A 24,383-nucleotide genomic window follows, 5' to 3' on the forward strand; every position below is an offset into this window, starting at 1 on the left:
CATCACCTGTGATGCAAGCAGGGTTAGTGAGTGGGAGAGGCTGTCACATTCAAGGAACACACATTAGTTTGCCACCCCAGCATGCAGAGCCCCTCTCCCTTCCCCGCCAGCCACAGACATTAGAGGGGGTGGGGAATCCTAATCTAATGACGTTGAGGCACAAGACCCCTTGGCGGATGACGTGTCCCCGTGACCTGTGGAGTCGCTGAGTGTATTTGAAGAAGGATTCCCCCACACGGGTGTGTTTCAAGATGTTCCTCTTCGCCCGTAAAACCAAGACCCCCATCAGCACCTACACGGACTCCTACAGAGCACCGAACAGCATGAGAAAAACCTTCCAGGAACCTCCGAATACTCTGTGGAAAGAAAATAAGTTTGTGACGGAGGTAAATCTCCCCCTCCCCCAGTAGGCAGTGTTATCAGACGCAGGATCTCAGTAAGCCCCATAAGCCCTTCAGATACTGATTTTTATGACGTTTTGGGTGTCCTCATAAAATGTGGGTCTCCCCTTTCCACTTAGCGTTTTGACTGTGCAGCCGTGCCAGCGTGGTGGTAACAGTATCACTTTAAACTACCTAAAAGTGCAGCTGGTGAGCGAGAGGCAATCTGTTGTTGTCCTCGTTTATAAATGAGCGCTGGTCACTACTGCTGTGGGACGGAAATAATAAATGCAGCTACTGTAATGCTTAGATAGCACTTTTCATAAGAGGCCAGTATCGTTCTCTCCATTTTAAGATGGGGAAACTGAGGCACTGCAAGGGGAAGTGATTTGACCAAGGTCACCCAGCAGGTCAGTGGCAGAGAAAGGAACAGAACCCATGTTTCCAGAGGCCCAGTCCACTGCCTGAGCCAGGAGGCCACATTTTCATTTGTTCATGTTCCTCTGTGCAAGGAGAGCTGCATGCCAGTCCCAAATGGAAAGCTTTCACTAACAACAGTCTGTACTGAAGTCATGGTGTCCTTCGGGCCAGCCATAGCTCTTAGTGGGCAGGGATTTCATTGTTAGCGCTGTGAAGCACCTGGCTGTAAGTGCTATAAAATAATACACAGAGGCAGTCCATGGCGACTATAGGTCACAACATAAATTCGGCCATACTGGGTCAGACCAATGGTCTATCTAGCCCAGAATCCTGTCACTGACAGTGGCTGGTGCCAGATGCTTCACAGGGAATGAACAAACAGGGCAGTTACAGAGCGATCCACCCCCTGTCGTCTACTCCCAGCTTCTGACAGCTGGAGGTTTAGGGTCAGCTGGAGTATGAGGTTGCGTCCCCGACTATCTTGGCTAATAGCCATTGATGGACTCCATGAACTTATTTAATTCTTTTTTGAACCCCGTTATACTTTCAAAACATCCCCTGGCAACATGTCCCACAGGTTGACTGTAATGGAATATGTCCTGGCCATTTAGATTTCGATGTGACATTGCACGCTGGGCCCTATTGTCTCTATAGACCATAGTTTTATCCAAATTAGGTGCCAAATTTGGGGGCACTTTCGTTGCAAACCACCTCTGGTTAAAGACACTCCAGAGATCGCAGACTGGACTATCTTGTCGTGTCTTTCAGTGGATCCTGGTTAGTCTCCTTGGTTCTGAGGCTCTGTGCATGGCCAAACTAGAACTGGGCTGTTGGGGGGTTCCCAGCTGTCGAGGCCTCCACAAGTCATCACAGTAATTTTCTCGTTAGAGATTTTTGAAACATGCCGGGTGAGTTAGAGCTGTGGATGAAAACCCTGCAGAACAGCCTATAAGCAAATGTCTGATGAATTTTTGCCAGCTGGTAACAATGAACATAATATACAAAAGTTCCCCTGCCTCCAGGTTCAGACTGTTCTCCACAGACATGGTATCTGAGCAGCCAGCCAGCTTCTTTCTCTGTGCATGAACTTTCCACTACCACCCTCTATGCATCTGTCCTTTGGCTTGGAATATGGTACCCGGCACCCTCTGCTGTCCAGATTGTGGCAGAACTGGTGAATGACCATTAGAAAATGTTTTCGAGCTGAGGTGCAGAGTGAGAGTGTCCAAAAAAGGGAGGTTAAATAATCACAAGGAGGCTCTTTTGGGGCAATGCAGGCTCAGCCTGGGCACTTAGCAGTATGGGGCGTATGACACACAGCTAGGCAGCTCTGGGTCTATCTAGTAGGGGACAGCATTGCATGCACACCCCAGCCAGCTCATTGCAACACAAGCTCACTGCAGGCTGAGGAGGAAAGACATGCTGTACTCCAGGAGGTGCTGCCAGCAGCAGCCGCTTATTAATTATCTACTTCCCATCGCCAATAATCTAATCACTCCAATTAGTGGGAGGGAGTCATTGGTCATGAAGTGAACATAGCAAAGACTGGCTCCCAAGCGCCCGAGGCCGAGAGGCGGTGCAGCCCGCTCAGGCAGTCATGGTCAGAAAGATCCGACAAGCCATCCCCTTGGATGGGCGCGGCGGTGGGGATGAGAGAGCTCCGCAGAATACTGGCGACCTGGCAATGGAAGAAGGGGGGGTCATTTCTGTAACCCCTACTAATGCAATGTGGTGCGCTGTCTACCTCAGGAGGCCAGGCCATATGGAGGTTTATGGGTCTGCTAGAGCCTGCCAGGGGCTAGAACTGGGATTTTTAGCTCTAGAAGGCTCAGGTCTGATTCCTGCTGCCAACATCCTAGGCAGGGGGGTCACACTATGTTTTATGGGGATGTGTCTAAGCCAAACCTCATCTCTCCTAACGATCTGACCTCTCTCTCCAGCCAGCCTTTGTACCCTGCTGATTACCAGGTACCTGACTGCCCCCCCACCCCCCGCCTCCATTTAAATGCCCAACAGTCCATGTGTTGTATTATTTCTGAATTACTGCACTTGCTATTAAATCGGTACATGTCTGTCTGTATGCATCATAGTCCAATGTACTCCCCTCCTGCCACCCGAACCCCTACGCCCCAGCTCACATCCTGGACGCCTCTCACTGAGATGCCCCTGCTCACTCCTGCATGTCTCAGGCTCCAGGCGTGCCTTGGCCTCCGCTCACGCCTTGGTCAAATAGAATCATAGAATATCAGGTTGGAAGGGACCTCAGGAGGTCACCTAGTCCCACCCCCTGCTCAAAGCAGGACCAATCCCCAACTAAATCATCCCAGCCAGGGCTTTGTCAAGTCTGACCTTAAAAACCTCTAAGGAAGGAGATTCCACCACCTCCCTAGGGAACCCATTCCAGTGCTTCATCACCCACCTAGTGAAATAGTGTTTCCTAATATCCAACCTAGACCTCCCCCACCGCAACTTGAGACCATTACTCCTTGTTCTGTCATTTGCTACCACTAAGAACAGTCTAAATCCATCCTCTTTGGAACCCTGCTTCAGGTAGTTGAAAGCAGCTATCAAATCCCCCCTCATTCTTCTCTTCTGGAGACTAAACAATCCCAGTTCCCTCAGCCTCTCCTCATAAGTCATGTGCCCCAGCCCCCTAATCATTTTCGTTGCTCTTCGCTGGACTCTTTCCAATTTTTCCACATCCTTCTTGTAGTGTGGGGCCCAAAACTGGACACAATACTCCAGATGCGGGGATGTCGAATAGAGGGGAATGATCACGTCCCTCGATCTGCTGGCAATGCTCTTACTTATACAGCCCAAAATGCCATTGGCCTTCTTGGCAATAAGGGCACACTGTCGACTCATATCCAGCTTCTCGTCCACTGTCACCCCTAGGTCCTTTTCTGCAGAACCGCTGCCTAGCCAGTCACCCCACAGAACCGGCTCCTCGGATGTGACTAAACACGGGGCCTTTCTCCCCAGCCAGCCAGGGTACATGGGTGCATATCCATCGTGCTAGCGAGCACCTTACACGTAATGGGGCAATGGTGAAAGATTTTATCTCAGGGGGCTCTCATAGAGCATGGTGATCGCCCCAGGCAGATGGCGAGAGAGAGACACAGCTGGAGCAATTGTGACTTGGGTTTGGAGGTGGCTAGGAACTCACTGAAGGTGGCAGATGAGGGGGAGGAGCGAGGGCAGATTGTGCTGGAGGGAGGGGGCGGAACAGGGTGGGAAAAGGCAGGGCGGGGCGGGGGGGCAGGAAGAGGCAGGTGGGGTGGGGCCTTGGGGGAAGGGGTAGAGTAGGGGCCGGGCCTGGGGCGGAGCAGGGGTCAAGGGCCCCCGGCAGATCAGAAAGTCGGCGCCTCTGTGCCAAGGGGTTGCCTTTGATATTATGGGCAATCGTTTCCCATCTGCCAAAGGACCCTGTTTTGATACAATCTACCTGCCCGAAGGGTTGGATCCACAGGGATCTCGCTTTTAAATTTTAGCTACAATGTGGTTGACCCAACCGACTGTGACATCACTGGTGATGCAAGCAGGGCTGGTGACTGGGGGAGGTGGTCAGATTTGGGAGACAGACTTTTAATTTGCTACAGTAGTACAGAGAGCCTTTTTCATAGTCTCACCCCTCAGCGTGGCTTGTGGTGGACTCCAGAAATTAACTTCAGGCATAAAGCCCTTGCTGGCTCGTGGGGAATCAGTTGAGACGTAGTTTAGACGGAAGGTGGAATCCCTTCCAAGGACCCGTTTGAGAGATGTTCCTCTTTGCTCATAAAACAAAGACGCCGATCAGCACCTATACAGAATCTTACCGACCGCCTTGTACTGTGAAACAGACTTACAGGGAACGGCCACTTACGTTGTGGGAAGAAAACAAGTTTATTACAGAGGTAAATCTCCCACGCCTCAGACTGCTAATCTACAGCCCTGTTAGCTGAAGGACGGGTTCCCGATGGTCTGTGAGCCTGGCACCCAGGGTGTGGACAGCATCAGGTGACAGGCCCCCAAACTGTGGGGTGCACCTCCCTAGGGGGGTATGGAGGAATGTTTGGGGGGGGATCGCAGGTCCCAGGCCAGCCCCCTCGGGGAGCGGGGAGGGAGCATCACCCAGCCCCACTCCACTCCCAGCCCTGCCCCCAGCCCTGCCCCCACTCCTGGCCCCAGACCCACCCCCAGCTGTGGCCCCAGCCCCCTTACCCCTGTCTGTGTCCTAGGGGGCATGGACAGGGGCAAGGGGAGGAACGTGACGCTGAAAAATTTGGGGACCACTGACATAAGCTCAGCAGCTTTGGGCTAAACTGGGAGTGGGACAGGAAACTGCCAAACATTTTGAAGGGGGCTGCAGGCCAGGGGGTTATTTTGTGGTTTTTCCCTTAGCAGGAAAGTTGATGGCCGGGGTACTCTGTTGTCTTTCCAACGAGGCTTGCATCAGAATCCCTTTACCGTAGGCGGCTGTGGGGCTTTTAGATTGCAACCACTGTGGGTCAGGGACTTTTCTTACTGTGGGCGTTACAACACCTAGTGCACTGGGGCCTCTAGACCAGGGGTCTCAAACACGCGGCCTGGGGGCCACATGCGGCCCGCTGGGTTATTTTCTGCGACCCGCAAGCCCCTCTGCCCCCGCTTCTCTTCCCTGCCTGCCCTGCCCCCGCGCTGCTCCGGAAAGAGAAGGGGCGGCAGCAGCGTGGGGACAGGGCAGACAGGCAGGGAGCCTGCCCTGCCCCCCGATACGCGCCGGGCCAGATCCTGCCCCCCGAACCCCTCCTGCAGCCCAACCCCCTGCCGCAGCCCGCACCCCTCCTGCAGCCCAACCCCCTGCCGTACCCTGCATCCCTCCTGCACCCTGACCCCCTGCCCTGAGCCCCCTGCCGCACCCTGCACTCCAACCCACTGCCCTGAGCCCCCTGCCGCACCCCACACTCCTCTTGCACCCCAACTCCCTGCCCTGAGCCCCCTGCCGCACCCTGCACCCTTGCTATACCCCTCACCCCTCCTGCACCCCACACCCCATCTCCCTGCCCTGAGCCCCTGCCACATCCCACACCCCTCCTGTGCCCCCTGGGGGCAGGAGGGGGCAGAGTTGGGGTGGGGATTTCAGGAAAGGGGTTGGAATGGGGGCAGGGAAGGGGTGGGAAGAGGCGGGGCAGGGGCGAGGCCTCATGGAAGGGGTGGAGTGGGGGCCGGGCCGAGGGTGGCGGGGGGGACGTGTCAGTTAATGCGGCCCTCGGGCCAATGTACTAGTCCTCATGTGGCCCTCGTAGGGTGACCAGATGTCCCGATTTTATAGGGACAGTCCCGATTTTTGGGTCTTTTTCTTATATACGCTCCTATTACCCCCCACCCCCATCCCGATTTTTCACATTTGCCATCTGGTCACACTAGGCCCTCATGGTCATTTGAGTTTGAGACCCCTGCTCTAGACCCTCCTGCAAAGCAAAATATCATCAGCATCAGCATCTCCGTGATGACTGAAGATCCTGTGGGACAAGGCGGAGGGTATCATCCCTGACACCACAGCTACATCCCTTCTGCCCACTCATTCCCGCTGCAGCTGGAGCCGGGATTCTGGCTTATTCTGAACTGCTGTGCAGGGCTGTTGTGTATTGTTTAAAGGCTGCTGCTTTCAGGCCTGGCGGAAGGGGTGTCCGCTGGTGAAGTGTGTCCGGTGCTTTGCAAAGATTCCCACGCCCATGCTGAGAATGTTTGGGTGTTGGGGGGAGAGAAGAGAAGATATGCAAATTCAGCTACGCGAATAGCATAGCTGCATTCAACGTATCTTATCCGACTTACCCCGCTGTGAGGATGGTGGCAAATCGACCGCCGCGGCTCCCCCGTCAACGGCGCTTAGTCCTACCTGCGCTGGTGGAGTACGTGCGTCGATTCGGGGATCGATTGTCGCGTCCCGATGAGACACGATAATTCGATCCCCGAGAGATCGATTTCCACCCGCCGATCCAGGCGGGTAGTGAAGACAAGCCCTCAGATCTACTGATGAAAAATGCGCTATACGAGCTAAGTATCATATTCTTCTTCCACTCACCAAGCCCCTGTCTTGAGGCCAAGCCACACCCTCTCCCTTCAAATTGACAGATCTCTTTTTTCTCTCCTTCTGGGCACTGGGAGGGATCTGACCCTCTTTCACCTCCCCGTCTGTTGGGGTCACCGTCGTACAACAGACACACCTGTGGTCAGCTCACCCCACAGAGGGACAAACCCCAGGACCTTTGGTTCCAGCTCAGGTCCCTGGCACCTCAGTTAAAGGAGAAGGTAGTGCTATTACTGGATGGATTCACAACCATTTGAAGCCTTTAAATCGATGAATCTGCTAGGGCTTATGGCCCTGATCCTCCAAGATATTTAGGTACTTAATTCCCAGGGAGTTAAGAACCTACATATCTTTGAGGGTCTGGGCCTGTATCTTCTGTGGATCTTAAGGCACAAGAAGGAACAATAGCGACATACACGGGCCCAGTTTCATCCAGCAACCGACAGTGGAAACACACATCTGCTGACCTCATGACTTGTCTGGTGTTCCGAGTAACAGACCAGCAATTCCTCCCTTTCTTGCATGAATTCTACACAGCAGACACGGTTGACTGGCTGACTCTCTTGCCCTGTGCTTTTTATGCCTTTGTGGCCAGGCCCATCTTCGGTCCCTGGCTTGCAGGGCTATTTGCCAGGTGGGGTGGTACATGGAGGTTCGTGGTGGATTTACTGGGGGAGATCTTTGATGGGACTTGAGGTATGGTGCACTGGTGTCAGTGGAGGGTGTCTGTCTATTTAATGGCTGCTTTTTATTGTAAAGAGCTTGGAGTGGGAGTGCTTTATCTGACAGTACAAAGCATAATAAATGAATGCTTCTAATTGACGTCATGCTGGCCGACCCCTCCTCCGACCAGCGCTCACACATGACAGCCCTAAAAGGAAACAGAGCCACAGGGCACAGAGCCAGGGACCAGACCGAAACTGTGACAAAATGGGCAGTGGGACGGTTCTCATGGGCCCTGGGGTTAGATGTCGCCTGCGGTCCCCAGGCCGAAAGCCTTTTCCACACCCCACTCAAATGGGCCCTGCCTGACTCGTCCGGCCTTCAGGAAGCACTGCAGTATCATAGCAATGCAGTCTCTTTTTGGGGCACCTCTTACCCACAATGCTCGCTGCTGCAGAAGGAGCAGGGCGGAGAGGAGAGGAGCTTAACTTGGAGAGGTGGTTCCCCAGCCAATCTGGGAGGTCACAGGGTGGCTGGTCCTTTAACAGTAGGGGTGGGTCTCTCAGTTCCCACCTGTGACACTAACTCGCTTCTCCAGGTGGGGAAAATGGGGCACGTGAGTCAACCGGGCCTGTGGGATAGATGAGGGAGAAATCTAGGCAGGGGGAAGATGGAGGTGTCTGCAGGGAGGTAGGAGATCTTGTGACACTGCAGGGAGACTCCGGCTAGGTAGGGCTGGGCATGGCCTGCCAAAGCAGGGAAAGTCTCCAAGCAGGAAGGCATGGGAGGAGGGAGCAGTGAGCCCAGGAAGGGCTGGTGGGGGCGATGAAAGAGAGCCCCGGAAGGGTGAAAGCTGAGCCCAGAGCGTGGGCAGGAGAACGTCTGAGCTATTGAAGATGGACCAGCCCCTTTGTTACGGATTGGGCACTCAGCCCTGTATGAGCACTGACAGGCTAGAGGGCCTGAGTGTGTTACATAAGAATGGCCATAATAGGTCAGCCCAATGGTCCGTCTAGCCCAGAAATCCTGTCTTCTGACAGTGGCCAATGTCAGGTGCTTCAAAGGGAATGAACAGAACGGGGAATCATCAAGTGACCCATCCCCTGTCGCCCAGTGCCAGCTCCTGTCAGTCAGAAGTTTAGGGACACTGGAGCATGGGGTTGCACCCCTGACCATCTTGACTAATAGCCATTGATGGACCTGTCCTTCAGGAACTTACCTAGTTCTTTTTTGAACCCTGTTCTAGTTTCAGCCTTCACAACAACCCCTGGCAGTGAGTGCCACAGGCTGACTGTGCGTTGTGTGAAGAAATACTTCCTTTTGTTTGTTTTAAACCTGCTGCCTATTCATTTCAGTTGGTGACCCTGATTCTTGTGGTATGAGAAGGGGTCGATCACACTTCCCTATTCACTTTCTCCACACCAGTCACCAGTTTAGAGATTTTTTACGTTCTGTTGAAGCCAACGTTGAGTCTCCCGGAGGTGGCAGGATGGGGCCCCCACTGTACCCGGTCCAGAGAGCGTGCAATGCAAATAAGACCCAACCAATCCGGTTCAAACTGCCATCCCCTGGGCAGCCTGCTGTGCAGGGTGGTGCATGTCTGTGCATGTTTTTAGTGGATTACGGTAGAAAAGCTTCAGAGAAGTGGGTTAGGAGAGATCTGAGTGTGAGCAACAAGGGCTCGTCCTGTGCTCGCTGTAGGGGCCTGGGTTAAAGGGGCATTTCTGGGCGCTTAAGAGGGAGGACGTGGGTGGTCATTTTGAGTGTTCAGTGGGAGACACCCTTGTGGTTGCCGTGCGCCTTGGTATTTCTGAGATCACCCTGCTTACGACGACAGTGCTTTTATTCCGATTTATATTTCCCTGGCATGGAGAGGCCCCCTTCTGCTGAGTGCTGGACAAAGAGACAGTCCCTGCCTCCAAGAGCTCAATAAATAGGCCAGACTAAAGGTGGGAAGGGAAATAGACATGAGTTTGTGTGTTCATGGTACAGCTGGGGTTTGAACCAGCTCTTCTAAAGCCTCGTTTGGTGTCTATCCAGTAGGCCACGCTACCCTCCCTCCAGAGGAGACAGTCACATGTTCTTACATCACTTCCAGGGATGGTGAAAGGGCACCAGGCTCCATTGTTACGGGACAATATTTTGATGCAGCATCATGTGTTGCGGGATGCCAAAGGAGCACCTACAGTTCCAGTGCGCACACACCAATAAGCATTAACCCACGGCATACCAGAGTAGCTCCAAAATATCCAGAACAAGCCAGGTTAGTGGCTGAGTTCTAGTGAGCTTTTAAACTTCCTCTTTGCAGGCACTTGTTCTTGTACCCGTTCATGTGCATATGACAAACGAACACGCACTCCTGTGTGCATGGACAGTGCCACTGGGAATCCATGAGCAAATGGTCGTGGGGCTGTTTTCTGCCCATGTGACTATTGGTTTTGGGGTAGGACGGGAAGCTAGGAGGTTCTAAATTTTAATCCTGGCAGTACACTGATTCCTCCTTTGGTTTTTGGCTCCAATTCCATCACCTGCAAAAATAAAAGTAGGGAACCTACCTCTACAAAGCACTTTGATGTCTATGGATAAAAGCACCATGTTATCGTCAGGTGTTGCCATTATATACTTTGAAGAAGGAGAGCATTCAGATTTGCACACTGAACTAGCTTAGCTACCTCCTACTGGCTGTAACCAGAACTGCTCAGCTGTGTGTCATAGGCCCTATATGACTAACTACTAAAGGTGATTTCCCTTTTACTCAAGTGCAGAGGCTTTCTGAGAATGAGGTTTTCAGCTCTAGCTCTGATCTTGTTGTTACACTCTGGGTGGCCACAGTGACGAGCATATTATCAGTCATGACACGCCTTGATGCCCATGGACTTTCCCCCTTCACTGCAGCCTTGAATTTAATTGGCTTTATCCCAAACACAGAGGAATTTGCAAAGGGCAAGCTGGTATCCTTGCAACATTTAACTGATTTCGTTCCCAACTCTCTGTTGCCTTTAGGGGTTAACGAGGCCCAGAGTGGAAAATCAGGTGAACCAAGCTCAGCTGGAGAAGATGATTAAGCATGCAGTGCAGGATTATTCCTATAAGAACGCGATAGAACCAACAGCCTATAGGCCAGAAAAGTATTGGGTAACCAGACCCGAAGGTATTGCTGGATTGTTTAAACCACCTGCCCCACAGCCCAGCTCCCTGTCCCTCTTCTTCCAGCTCGTGCATAGCGTGCTCCCACCCAGTGCTGGGAACTGCACTCAGAGCCCGGGGGTTCCTAAAGAAGAGTGGGCCTTGGGGTGCCGAACAGGGGCAGATTGGCTGGGTGGCTGGAGGCCAGGAGGCTGCGGTACAAGCAAAGGCCGCCAGGAGCAAGCACAGGTCCCCACCCTGTGCATCCCTACCTGTTCTCCTGCAAGAAACCCGTTTCTCCTCCATACAGACCCTTCCTCCCCAGTGCAGAGACCCAGTGCTCAGCATTGACAGTGGGGAAGCAGCTCTCTCACTGCTGGGCTCCTTGTGTGGTTCTCTGCTGCTGATACGCGGGGCCCTCTTTGAGGAAGCAGGCGTGGCCGGTCTGGCCCAGCCACGGAGCATTCACAAGTCAGGCCAGGATGCACCCAGCCGCTCCTGGATCCTGGGCCAGCCGGCCTCAGTGCCCAGATTCCAGGTGCAGAGGTCAAAGGATTTGCGCACCCAATTCCCATTAGAACGAATGGGATTCCAGCATCCAGACCTCCGGGGGTGCTTTGGAAAGTCTCAGCCCTAGAGTCCAGGACCATCGAAACCCACCAGCCCTGCTGAGGTTGCACCAGTTCCTCTGAGGCCTCCTCTTCCACATGATGCATGCCCATTGCACGGTGCTCCCCTCCCCCTCTACCTGATTACAAGCTCCGCTCCTCCACCCACCCCCACCTTCTGCCTCCATATTACTACGGCACAGGGTGGGAGGGGACAGGGAAGAGGAGTGCACCTGGGGAAGCCAGCAGCCTGGCTGGCATGGAGTCAAGGTGGCTAGCTAAGCTCCCCTGTTCTCTCTGAAGAGCCCCAGGCTGGTCCACTTGTCTCTGCTCTCCTCCCAGCTGTCCTTCGTTCTGCCACCAGGAGGGAAGGGCAAATGGGACTGTCTGTGGGCACCTGTACGCCGCTCCTGCCACCCCAGGGGCACCAGAGAAGGGACAGCAGCCTGCGTGTATAACCATCAAGCAGCAGGAAAGGACTCTGGGAACTGGGAACGATGGGATGGAATTACCTGAAGGAGGATTTAGGCTGAACAGCAGGAAAAGCCCCCAGACGGGGGGGGGGGGTAACGTACCAGGCTGTGGAATCGTCTCCCAGGGGAAGGGTGGGACCCTCATTGCCGGGGACATGTCAACGGAACCGGGCACAGCCCCAGAGCCCAGTGTGCGGAGAGCAATCCTGCGCCGGGCAGAGATAGGCTATGGCCATTTTCACTTCCTGCCCAGTCCAGGTTTGACCTATTTGCTTGGCAGCCGGGGCGCTGCCCCCTGGACCCTGCAGTGTGGCAGATGGGGGCTCCACCCTGGGACTGCCCTTCCCTGGCTTCTACGGGTGCTGGGTCAGTGCTGCCTCCCCCGGCTTGGGAGGTTCATCTTCGTCCTAGAAATGGGAAGAGAAGCAAAGGGCTAGTGGGGAGGGAGGGAAGCTGATTTTTAAAAAACCCATGCGTGGTTCCTCTCTCCCTCTGGCCCTCACGGCCAGGCCAGCAACACCCTGGAGAGGTGCAGTTAATTGGCTCCCTGGGACAATCCCTTGGCCCCTCACCCCTGCTGCTGACGCACCAAAAGGGCTGTTTTAAAGTACGAGGCTGTTGCACCTAGGCCAAGAGTTTCCACGACAGGAGCCCAATGTTAGGCCCCTAAATCCTTATTTAAGCTCCTGATTTTCCAAAGTGCTGGGCTCCCCCCGACGTCAGCTTCACGCCACTAACTTACATGCCTAAATAAGGCCCTCGGAGGCTGACTATAGGTGCCTATTGTTGCAAATCTTGCTCTAGTTTCTCCGGCCCTGCTCACCGCATCAACTCTGGTATGGCGGCACTGTGCGCTGCTGTTCTTGAAGCCTGCTGTCGAGTGGAAGGCCAACAGCAGAGCATGTGCTATTCAGAAGTCCACATTTGACTCAGTTCTCACACAGCAGTGCCAGAGAGACTACCGTTATTTAGAATAAGAAATACGTGCAGCATTAGCTGGTGCCCCACTGTCTATTTTTGCAGTGCCTTCCAGCCCCCAATGTAACCACCTGATGCGCAAACTCTGCCCAGGGCACACTTAACCCACCACTGCACAGCAGCCACCTCTGGTGAGGCACACAGCTGCTGTGTAACAATGTACGGGGATACTAGACCACAGTGGAGGATGGGAAGTGAGGAAGAATCCACTTGACACTGAAGAGAGACTTCAGGTGGGCAGAATGCATTCCCTGAGTTGTAATTTGGCCAGTGCCAGAGGATCTTAAAAGGGTCTGAGGGGTCAGGGTCTCAGCTGTATGTCCCATCCAAAAGAGGGCACCTCCAGCATCCCAGAATCCCTTGCACCATGCTGTGGAACTGATTAATGTCTAATTCCAGTGGGGATGGTGGCACCTACTGAGGCACCAGCATTGGTCCCGCCAGCATTGTGGGATTCCCCGGCGCACACTTGACAGGCTGGAGCTGAGTTAGTTTGGATGGCGGGGCTGTTTGCCTTGGGTTTTGTTACGGACCCCAGCTCCCGCCCAGCAGCTTTGGCTAGCTCCACGTTAATCGGTTTGCTGGGGCCAAAAGGGCTAATGTGATCCTGGGCTGCATAAGCGTGAGAGGAGTGAGTCGGGGAAAGGAGGTGATCTGGCCTCCGTTTACAGCACTGGTGAGACCAGTATTGGAACCCTGGGTCCGGCTCTGGTGCCCACATGGTGAAAAGGGTTTTGAAAACTCAGACGGGTAAAAAGCCACAAAAACGATTCAAGGGTTGGGTGGGGGGAGGAAGCCTGACTGTGAAAGACTGAAAGAGCTCAGTCTGTGTAGCTTATCGAAAAGAAGATGAAGAGGTGACTTGATTTACCGTGTCTAAGCACCTTCCCTGGGAGAAAATACCCGTCACTCAAGGGCGCTTTAATCTAGCGGAGTCAGGCAGACCAAGCAGCAGCAGCTGGAAGGTAAAGCCAGACAAATTCCAATTAGAAATGACACTTTTTAACAAAAAGAACAGGAGGACTTGTGGCATCTTAGAGACTAACAAATTTATTAGAGCATAAGCTTTCGTGGGCTACAAAGTGGGCTGTAGTCCACGAAAGCTTATGCTCTAATAAATGTGTTAGTCTCTAAGGTGCCACAAGTCCTCCTGTTCTTTTTGCGGATACAGACTAACACAGCTGCTACTCTGAAACTTTTTAACAGTGAGGGCGGTTAACCATTGGAACAAACTACCAAGGGCAGGGGTGGGTTCTCCATAGCTTCATGCCCTCCGATCAAGACGAGTGCCTTTCTGGAAGAGATGCTTTAAGTGATTGGGCTCAATACCAGGGGGAACTGGGTGAAATTCTCCAGCCCATGTAATAGAGGAGGTCAGACTAGGTGGTCTAAGGGTCCTTTTTGGCCTTGACGTGTAGGACTCTGCGAATCCCATTGTTCTTCCTCCCTGGTAGGAAATGTTTGTCTGTTTGTCCGTTTACATTTCAGAAAAGTACAATCCAGTTTTTGTCAGTGGAGACAAGTACGCAACGTGGAGGACAGGCCCCTACAACAGCGCGGGGTGGAATAAATATACCACTTACCTCCCCAGGCTTCCAAAGGTAAATCCTGGACCTCCAGAATGCGCCCGCTTCTCGTCCCTAGGCGGGGTGCGGCGGATGAGCAGGGAAGGGGCTATGCTTTCAAAGTGGCCTGTGGGGTGTCAGCCCCTGTGACTCTTCCTACAGCCAAATAAGAATTGTACAGCTGGCTCCTTCTCCACTCTTTGCTTTGCAAATTTTACCCTTAATCACCCAGGTCAAAATCCAGTATAATACTTCTGTGCACTTGCATAGCACCTTCCAGCAGGGCATCCCCAACCGCGCAACACTGCAAAATGGAGTCAGTCCCCCTGCACGCTAAGCGACGTCCTGGCTTCGTCTGGCTCCAGACCATCCTCCCGAAGGAAGCGAGGAGTTGCTCCAGCTACAAGCAGACTTTCCCCGCTCCATAGGGAGAGCTGTGTTTTCAGAGACAGGGTTCAGACACTGCAAATATCCGTAGCTAGGATCTGTGCAAAGGCGGTGGGTATAAGAGGCCAGGGGAGGCTAAACCTTCCCAACCAGCCAGCCCGCCGCCTTTGGAGCATGCGCTCCGCCCCAAGGCCCCGCTCCCACTCATCCTCTTCCCAGCCCCACGCTGCCTGCATGGAGGCCTCGTGGGAGAGGGTGAAGAGGTGCACACAAGCGGTGGGCAGACAGCCAACTCAGTTGGCCGACTGGTGGGTAGGCGCAGGGGCCTGGGGGAGGGGGCGAAGAGGCACAAGCAGTAGGCACGGGGGGAACCTTTGGGAGGAGCCCGAGTGGGGCCCCGGGATGGGGCATGGGTGGGGCTTCGGGGGGAGGAGACTGATCAGGGGTGGGCCTTGGGGCAGGGCCACAGTCCGAGCGCACGCATCCTCCCCAAACGTGTCTGTGTCTGTGCTGTTTTCATGGCACGTGTGCTGTGTAGTTCTGTGCAATAGAAACAGAAGAAAACGGTCAAGGTAACTCTGGGTTCGGCGGAGTCTGTGGAATGACTTAGGTGTTGGCCCAGTTCCCAGTGGCCAAGCGTTCGCCACGTCAGAAAAGCCACCGGTTCACTAAGCAGCATCGACGCTGGCGGTCTCCACAGAGAGGCCAAGGCAAGGATGGCGCCTGCTCTCACCTCCCACGGGCAAGGGCAGGGCAGGGTGAGGGAAGCTTGTGCTTTTGCTGCCCGGGCTGTTCCTGATCCAGAGACGAACAGGGGGCTTTGCACGTTTGCTGGACATACATGAAGGCTCTGAAATCTTTCCTTGCAGGAAGCCGGGATGGAGACCATTCTCCGCGGGATGCCCATGGAATACCCGCCGAAGCCCGACCGGCTCAATAATTACGGTAATTGTACTGGGTCCTCCTATAACCTTACCTCGAGAGAGTGGGGATTCCAGGAGAGCCAGTGGGGGAGATTGTAATCCATACAATGCCTCGCAGGCTGGAAACAGAAGGCGTCCCGCAATGAGCAGCGGGTAGATATTTCCCTGGGAGGTTTTTATGTGCAGCATTTCTGGGTCCCTTCAGCTGCAAAAGACCAGGAAGCCCCTGGAGCCATTCCGGAGCATAAGCTCTGCTGTCGCTGCCGTCTGGGGCTCTGAAGGCGACGCCAGGACTTGCCAATTAACTGCCCCCAATTCAGCTACCTCCGTTCCCGTACTCACCAACCCCACAAGGCAGCTCACGGTCAGGAATCCCTGAGGTTACCAGGGTTCCTGAGGCTGTGAAGGTGCCTCCTCCCTGCGGCTGCTGGGAGTGGGGCACGGTGGGCTTGGCTGATCCCCGCCGCTGGTAGCTTATGGCACTGCTGAGTCTCTTCATCCTTGAGGATGTTGGGAGCTTTCTTAAAGGGCCACTCCCCTTGGGAAATGTTGTGGAGGGCTTCCAATCCCTTGTGCATTGACCCACCTGCCCAGGTCACCAGTGGGGCCTTTCTGCACCCAAGCATGGGTGGAGGGATAGCTCAGTGGTTTGAGCATTGGCCTGCTAAACCCAGGGTTGTGAGTTCAAGCCTCAAGGGAGCAATTTGGGGCAAAATCAGTACTTGATCCTGCTAGTGAAGGCAGGGAGCTGGACTCAATGACCTTTCAAGGTCCCTTCCAGCTCTAGGAGATGGGATATCTCCATATATTATTATAAACCTCTGTAACTAGAGCTAAAGAAGCAATTCGGTAGCTGGCCCCAGTAGTAGATTGTTGTCCTGCCCACGGCCACTAGAGGGAGACGTGGCATGTGCATGCGCACACAAGTACACACACACGTAAGCATGGGATCCTTGCTCTAGTCACTAGCCCACCCATCCTCCCTTCTCCACCCCCGTTTGGATTCTGCAACTCCTTGGTTGCTCTGGTTTTGCCCTAGTTGCCACGGGCGCTGTACCCAGAACGCTTGAGGGCCAGGCTCTCCGTCTAGGGCGGCGAATGTCCGGTTTCCCCTCCCCCACCCTTTTGGCTCCTCTTGTTTCAGAAAGGGAAGTGGTGGTCAACATGCTGAACAGCTTATCCCGCAGCCAGCTCCCCTCCGTCCAGCACCGTTCCACCATCCCTGGGAGAAAGCCCTTCCAAGGCTACTACAGCCCCTGCACCGGGCGCCACTACTGCCTGCGCGGGATGGATTACTACGTGGACGGCGCCCCCTGCAACGAGAGGCAGCTCAACCAGCTAGTGGAGAAGATTGTAAGGTTCGGAGGGTTACACAGTGCACATAACACTTCCCTCTCGGGGCAGAGCAGAATCCAGCCCCATCCTTCCTCATTGCTCCTGCAGGGCCCACGGGGGGTCAGAACTCGGGCCCCGATCCTGCCCATCGCACCCAAAGCTCCCCTGGGCAGACGGAGAGTTTGGCATGCAGGATCGGGCCCTCATTTCCGGCAGATGGGCATTGCGGGGCAAAGAGCAGGCCCAGTGCTGGGGAAAGGAAAGGCAGCGTTCAGGGAAACACGGGTGTTCTCGGCCCTGCCCTTCACTGCCGCCCCGGGCCCAGACAACTGAACATCATTGAAAGAGGATCAGGAGAGAGCAGGGCGTGTAGGAGGGGAGGCTGAGGTGGGGATCAGTGCAGAGAAAACAGGGCCCTTTCACGCCCCTTTGCAAAGGACCGACACCTTCGCCCCCCACCTCCTGGCGCACCCCCCATCTCCTCCCATCCCGCCCTGGGGTAAGATCCCCCTCTCACTCGTTCTTCTCCCAGTATTGCCAGCCCCAAAGGTTCAAAAATCATGAGTCAGGCTCACCAAAAATCATGAGATTGGCTTTAAAATCGTGAGATGATGTAAAAAGAATAGATTGGGTGTCCTTTTGATTTGCCTTCTGCTTTTGAGCCTTTGGGGCGCACTGGGGTCACATTTTGATGCTTTCTCCACAGCCCTTACTTTTTCTTTAAGAATGAAGGCTGAAGTCATCACATAGCCACGTGACTCCAGGAGCTGGGGCTTTAAGGAACCCAGTAATTATCCTGAGACTCATGACAAAATCTTGAGAGTTGGCAACACTCTGGCACCTGTCCCCTTTCTCAGTCCGTTGGGTTTTCCCTGGGCGGTGTTTTCATTTCTCATTCCCCTTTGCCTCCCTGCTCTCTCTGCCTTCCACACCCTCACTTTCCCAGTTCTCTCCTCCTCCTTTTTCCTCCCCACTGGTGCTCTGCCCCTCCCCCCCCCCGCCCACACCCCCGTGCCCTCCTCCCTCTCCACCCAACTGGGGAGCAGTTGTCAGTGAGCCCAAGCTGAAGTCACTAGAACTCTTTGCTTGAGTAGCCAGCAGCAGCCCTGCAGCTCCCCAGGACAGGGCTGCGAGCCAGGTACGTCCCCTCTGGCACCGCAGAGGTAAGGGCAATACCGTAAAGAGGGATATATCTATACGCAAGCGTGGCCGGAGGCTCTGTAGCCGCAGAGGCAGGGGCAGTGACGAGAAGAGTCAGGGGTGACCCAAGGGTGGGACCTTCAGCACAGGAGATGAGAGCAATCCTGGCAAATACAGGCCAGGACACCCAAATAGTCAAAGCTCTGGGTCCTTGGGGTGCTGGAGCAATGGGCAATATGAAGAGGACTGACTCCCGGAGTTAGTGACTGACGGGCAGGCGGAGAGGTTGCAGTAGCAGCTCTGGGTATTATTTTGCTTTGGATCCGAGAGACTGCACAGGGGAACCTACTCCGGGGCATGGGCCGTCTCTCTGTCTCGGTGTTTATAAAGTGCCCATCACCCATGGGGTCCAGCCACACAGAAATTGCAGTTTTTACGAAGCGTGAACCTGTTTCACGCAACCAATGCAATCTCCCTGGGCAGATGCTCTCAAACCGATTTGAGAGCGGCCGATACACAGCCTGCTTCACTCAGTTTGCTCAGGAACCGGTGTAGTTAAAGTGGTGCTGCTCCTGGGTGCAGACCATGCCAAAGCCCCAGCCCTGCCTTGCCTTCGGAGTCAGCCCCTTGCCTGCCTAGCCCTCTGAGGATAGCGCTGTAGCCCCACTGCTGCCCATTGAAAACCCCTCCATCTCCAGGAGCAGTGCTCCTAGCACCACCTCGCTCTGTGGAGGAGAGAGCTGGAGCAGCTCGGAGCGGAGGAGCCCAGGGATCTGGTTTTCCCTGCAGTTAAAGTCTGGGTGCTCGGCCCCACTAAAACCTGCCCCTGGGACGTTAGTCCCTGTGCTGTGGACAGACCTCTCCCTGTCATTACTACTCCACCCCAGAGTCCTACCGCCGCCACTTGCGTCTCTGACGCTGCTGACGCCACCATGCCCCATTTGTGAGGAGGGAGGAAGGATCTTTCCCACGTAAGCTCACTGCCCACCAAAACGAGAGGGAGCAGAGAGGAGCAAGCCCGGCCGCCTGTTGCTATCGCTAACCATCCCCTTGCATTTGTTTCAGGAATATCCCATACTGCGGCTGCAGCCGAGAGACGATGGACTATGCACCTTTGCACAGCCCGCCGCAATCTTTCCCATATATGAACCTTAAGTAAGAAAGTTAAAGCCGGGTTCAGTGGTGGGGGAAGGGCACCGTGGCTCTAGAAAATCATGTCTTACACTGGGGAGAACAGGAAACTCACAACAGTCTTGGACTTTCCCCAGAGGCTAGAACTTCCCTCATTTGGGTTTCAAGTGAATCGTGACAAATGACTGCATGTATTATGGTAGCCCCTGGAATACAGATAGATTAAGTGACTTGCCAAAGGTCACGGAGCAAGTGGCAGAGTTTGCAGGGTGGGAGGAGCTTATTTTTAAGGGACAGCACCATGCTTTTATTCATGGTACAAAATAATGAAGGATTGTAAGGGACCAAACAAAGGAGGAGTGTTTGCTCTGCCCACCCTGGGGTCCTCGCCTGACGGCAAGAGAAGCGGTTAGCAAAAGGGTTGCAAGAGGTCACCTTGATGTAAAACAAATCCTGCCGGGGGCCGGGAGCCTTGGATGGTGACTTGGGCCCAGGACCAGCAGAGCGAGTCCCCAGAACTATAAATGTAACTAGGAGTGTTTAAAGGAGACCTAGAAACAGTTGCTTAGATGGGTTTGTTGCCTTTTTGCTGTAATGCTTTCATTATTTGTACTATACTTCACCTCCCCAGTTCCCCAGCTGCAAACCAGGGGTAGCCACTGCCTGGTAGCCTTCTCAACCTGGGCAGGGGTGTGAGGGTTTATTTACTAGTTAATGTCTCTATTGTGCTTTGAAATCATAAAACCCCACGTAAGTATTCAAAACCCCTGCAGACTGACAGCACTACTGAGATAGGGCGGCCATCGCTTGGGATTCGTTTTGGTGCCATTTTTAACAGGTTTCCATGTCTAGTCTTTGTGGCACTAGCTTTTGTTATCATCATCTGCCCAGAGCCCTAGTTATCCAGTGTCCCTGTTTCCATAGTGTAGCCGTGGGTCACAACTGAGGATGCCAAATTCAGGATGAACTGCTTAGAAATAGGGCAAACACAAGCCAAAACTGGTGGTTATTCTTTCATAAGATATACCAAACCAGCCACAAAAGTAAACTCCTGTTTCACCACACTGGCTAACAAGAAAACATAAAGGCAGTTTCCTCAGGCATTCCAGTTCTTATATCACCACCAAAAACAAACAAAAAAACCCACTGGATTCAGAGATGAGTGGTTCTTTACCACCAGTCTCATCAAATAATAGGTTCTTCTGATCCCAACGGATCCAGCCACACTCCCAGGTCAATATATAATTTAGATCTTATCCAAAAATCAAGCTGGTGCCAATCCTTTAGAATCTAAAATCTAAAGGTTATTTATAAAAAGAAAGAAAGAAAGGTGAGAGTTAAAATTGGTTAAAGGAATCAATTACATCCAGTAATGGCAAAGTTCTTGGTTCAGGCTTGTAGCAGTGATAGAATAAACTGCAGGTTCAAATCAAATCTCTTGAGTACATCCACTGCTTGGATGGGTCATTCAGTCCTTTGTTCAGCGCTTCAGTTTGTAGCAAGGTTCCTCCAGAGGCAAGAAGCAGGATTGAAGACAAAATGGAGGGGTTTCCAGGGCCTTTTATAGCTTTTGCCATGTGAAGGGCATCCCATTGTTCTTACTGTGGAAAATTACAGCAACAAGATGGAGTTTGGAGTCACCTGGGCAAGTCACATGTTCATGCCCAATTTTCCTCAGTCATTGCAGGAAGCCATTACCCGCGCTCCAGACAGCACGTTTACATGACAGTCCATTCAGTGTAGATGAGCATCTCCCGTGGTCCATTGTCAACCAAGTGTTTCTTGATGAGCCACTTAATTTGAATAGTCCCTCCAAGATGTGCTGGCTAGCTACCTTGTGGGCGTTACCCCAGGAGCAAACATTTGAAATCCAAGCATAGAGCCAACACTTATAACTTCACATACAAAAATGATACATGCATACAGATAGCACAATCATAACCAGAAAATCATAATCTTTTCATAGACACCTCACTCAGCAACCTTTGTACAAGATTTGCTGCAAATATATAACAGTGGTTGCAACCATGATCTATATGGTCATATTTTAATCAGATAACGTCACACCATAGCATGCTGTGGTGTGTCCTGGCTGTGTCCTTCACCCATTCCTCTGGCAGTGCCTCTTAATCACTGCCCCCTTTACTTTTAGGATCCTGCCACTGAGAAGGCAATGATCACCAGGAACCGGCCTTGGGAGGAGGGCTGTTTAACTAAATTTAGCCTTGTTGTTGTAGGCCTTATTCAACCCCAAGCAGCCCAAAATCAGGGGTCAGGCCCCCAAAATTGTGAGACTTAAAAAAAAATCATAAATGTTCTTATTTGCATTCTGATTTCAGAGCCTTTAAAATCCAGTTGGGTCACATATTCAACTTCTCTCTGCAACCAGGAGGGCTAGAAACTGACTTATTTTTTTAAAAACAGATTCTCATGTAATCACATGACTCCAGGAGTTGGGGCTTTAAGGAAAGCACCAAAATAGTGCAAGCATTAGCAACAGTGTTCACGTGCATGGGGAAGAATCCTTTTAGCTAAAATTGGGATTGAAAATGGTTCTCCAATGCTGGCGAAGGTTAGAACAAACCTTTAGTTCAGTGGTGGGCAACCTGTGGCCCGCGGGCTGCACGTGGCCCGTTAGGGTAATCCGCTGGCGGGCCACGAGACAGTGTTACATTGACCATCCTCAGGCACGGCCGCCCGCAGCTCCCAGTGGCTGCAGTTTGCTGTTCCCGGCCAATGGGAGCTGCGGGAAGCGGCGCAGGCTGGCCACTGATTCCCACAGCTCCCATTGGCCGGGAACGGCGAACCTCAGCCACTGGGAGCTGTGGGCGGCCATGCCTGCAGACGGTCAATGTAACAGTGTCTCGCGGCCCGCCAGCGGATTACCGCAGGTTGCCCACCACTGCTTTATTTCATCTGCCTGTTGTTCGTATTCGCCTCACCGCAGACAAAAGATAGGCACCAGCGTGGGCTAGTTAGCTATGCGGAGATGTATTCTCTGGGGTTTTCCCAGAACCCCCGAGCACGTCACGTCCCTCCCACTGCCTCCCATGTGCCTTTTAGCCCCTTGTCTCTCACCTGCCACACCCATCGACCAGAGACCCCACTGACCAGGCCACCTCCCTCCCCAAATCCCAGGACCAGGCATTCGCTATGGGGCAGAAAAACGGTGAACCTGTGGAAGCATCGCTCTGCAGTGAATCAGCAAAGAGAATGGCTCCCAAAGCTTGCCCTTTGCAAGCTCCCTGGAATCTCCTAATGAAAACCAGTAGGAAGTAGATTAGCAAGGACCCTCCCGCGTGGGTGAGGCTTACAATCCATCGGTTTTTCCTCCTTTCCCAGGTGGGACACGAGTCACTTCCAGAAGGCCGGCGGGCCGCAGAAGGATAACTACGTCATCCATCCCGAGTTTGTGTCGGAGTCCTACCCCACTTCGCCGTGCTGGTAGAGAACAGAGTCAGGCTTCCATTAAAATGGGTCTTGCCAACCTTCGCGTGTTCGTTCCTTAGGGTGCCGTTGGTGAAACATCCCCGCCTCCCAGTGGCAGCATCGGACAAGGGGCAAAGACTAAGAGGAGGGTGGAAACCTACTTTGCTGTGTAGCTGCTCTTAGCCCTCCCTCAAGCCTCTGCATGGCTGGCAGCTTTGCTGCTCAAGATGGTTGGGCAGGAAAAGGGATTAGGGCCTTCCTCTTGCCTGAGGGAGGCCGGAGGCTCCAGCTCCCCCTGCAATCTCCTGTCAAGCACCAGAGTTTGCAGCCTTCTTCCTTCCAGAAGAATGAGCTGCCTTTGGAGTCTGTCTTTGCCACAGACTAGTTCACTAGAAGGCGGGGCTGTGGGACACAAGCCACTCCCTGCCCTGCACAGATGAGCTTACTGACATCCCAGGGGATCTGGGAAAGAAAACCCAAGCTGCTCCCCTGCCCCCAACCAGGTCCAAGGTTGCCAAGCCAGCCTACAGCAGACGTATTTGGTGATGGATTCTGTAATGGCTTTATCTCATTAAACCTTCCCTATCCTGCTGCAATTGCAGCGCTAGATACATATTGTAACAAGTTGATGGCCACCTAGTGGGAACTTCACAACCATCCCTGTGCTACACTCCAGAACCACTTGGAATTTCATGGCAACAACAAGGTTGAGAGTACAGACCCCACGCAGCTTGAGCTGAAAGAGAATCATCATGTTGGCAATACAGGGCACATGACACAGTTGAGCAGTGCTGATTCCATTCAGAAGGGAACAGTGGTAAGTTCACAGACTGGCTTGCCACCTCATGACTGCATTTTACTTTTCACTGCTTGAATATTAGTGTGATGAGAATCCATTCAGTAATAGCTATGCCAAAAGACTTACAATATGTGGTTTGTACCCAACCTGAAAAATGAGTCTCCTTGCTTGTATCTTCATTTCCCTCTTCCCGCCCCCCTCCCCAAACCCCAGACTAGCAGAGCCAGTCTACATTTGATCCAGAGCTCCCTTCGTTTATTCCAAATTAGGAAGAAAAGAAAAGCTAGCTCTGGAATTATGGGCTGGCCAGGTCTCAGCAGACGGCCCAATCCTTTAACAGGTGGATCTTGGTCTCAGAAAATAAAGATTAAATATAATGAGCCAAAGTCAACCCTGGTGTAACTTCACTGCAGGCAACAAAATTGCACTGAGGATTAGGGTGACCAGATGTCCCGATTTTACAGAGACAGTCCCGATTTTTGGGTCTTTTTCTTATATAGGCTCCTATTACCCCCCACCCCCTGTCCTGATTTTTCACACTTGCTGTCTGGTCACCCTACTGAGGATAAATGTGGACCAGACTCGTGTTCGTGTTGCTGGGATCTGTCAAAGATTCTGAGCTGTTAGCTGAAATTAACCAGCTCCCTCCATTTCAGGAACAGATTAGAAATGCGCAAGTGTGTTGCCTGTAGAAGGCTCATTTTTACCCAACCCCACCACGAGTCCCTTCCCCCCTCCCCCCAAAGTTACATACACAGCGTTACTGGCCAAGATTTGCAAAAGGAACTAATGATTCTGGTGCCTTTGCGTAGGGTGTATTCCCAGCTCTGCCACTGCCCTGCTAGCTGACCTTGGGCAAGTCACTTCTCTGCTCTGTGCCTCGGTTCCCTATATGTAAAACAGGGATAACGGTCCCTCCTCAGTAGATCTCAAAACACTTTAAGTGCCGGGACACCTCCCCCCCCCACACACACACA

At 53.1% G+C, this 24,383-nt stretch overlaps 1 protein-coding gene across 1 annotated transcript; it reads left to right on the forward strand.

Moving 5' to 3' along the window:
• Positions 1-251: 251 nt before the first annotated feature.
• On the forward strand, positions 252-22,649 carry LOC117870430 (spermatid-specific manchette-related protein 1-like). Its single transcript, XM_034757575.1, has 7 exons — positions 252-386; positions 10,516-10,663; positions 14,186-14,298; positions 15,519-15,594; positions 16,717-16,930; positions 19,113-19,202; positions 22,521-22,649. The coding sequence occupies exons 1-7, from the start codon at positions 252-254 to the stop codon at positions 22,624-22,626; spliced, it is 882 nt and encodes a 293-aa protein (XP_034613466.1). The 3' UTR covers positions 22,627-22,649.
• Positions 22,650-24,383: the final 1,734 nt, after the last annotated feature.

This window comes from Trachemys scripta, unplaced genomic scaffold (genome assembly GCF_013100865.1).
Source record: "Trachemys scripta elegans isolate TJP31775 unplaced genomic scaffold, CAS_Tse_1.0 scaffold_28, whole genome shotgun sequence".
Taxonomy (NCBI): Eukaryota; Metazoa; Chordata; order Testudines; family Emydidae; genus Trachemys; species Trachemys scripta.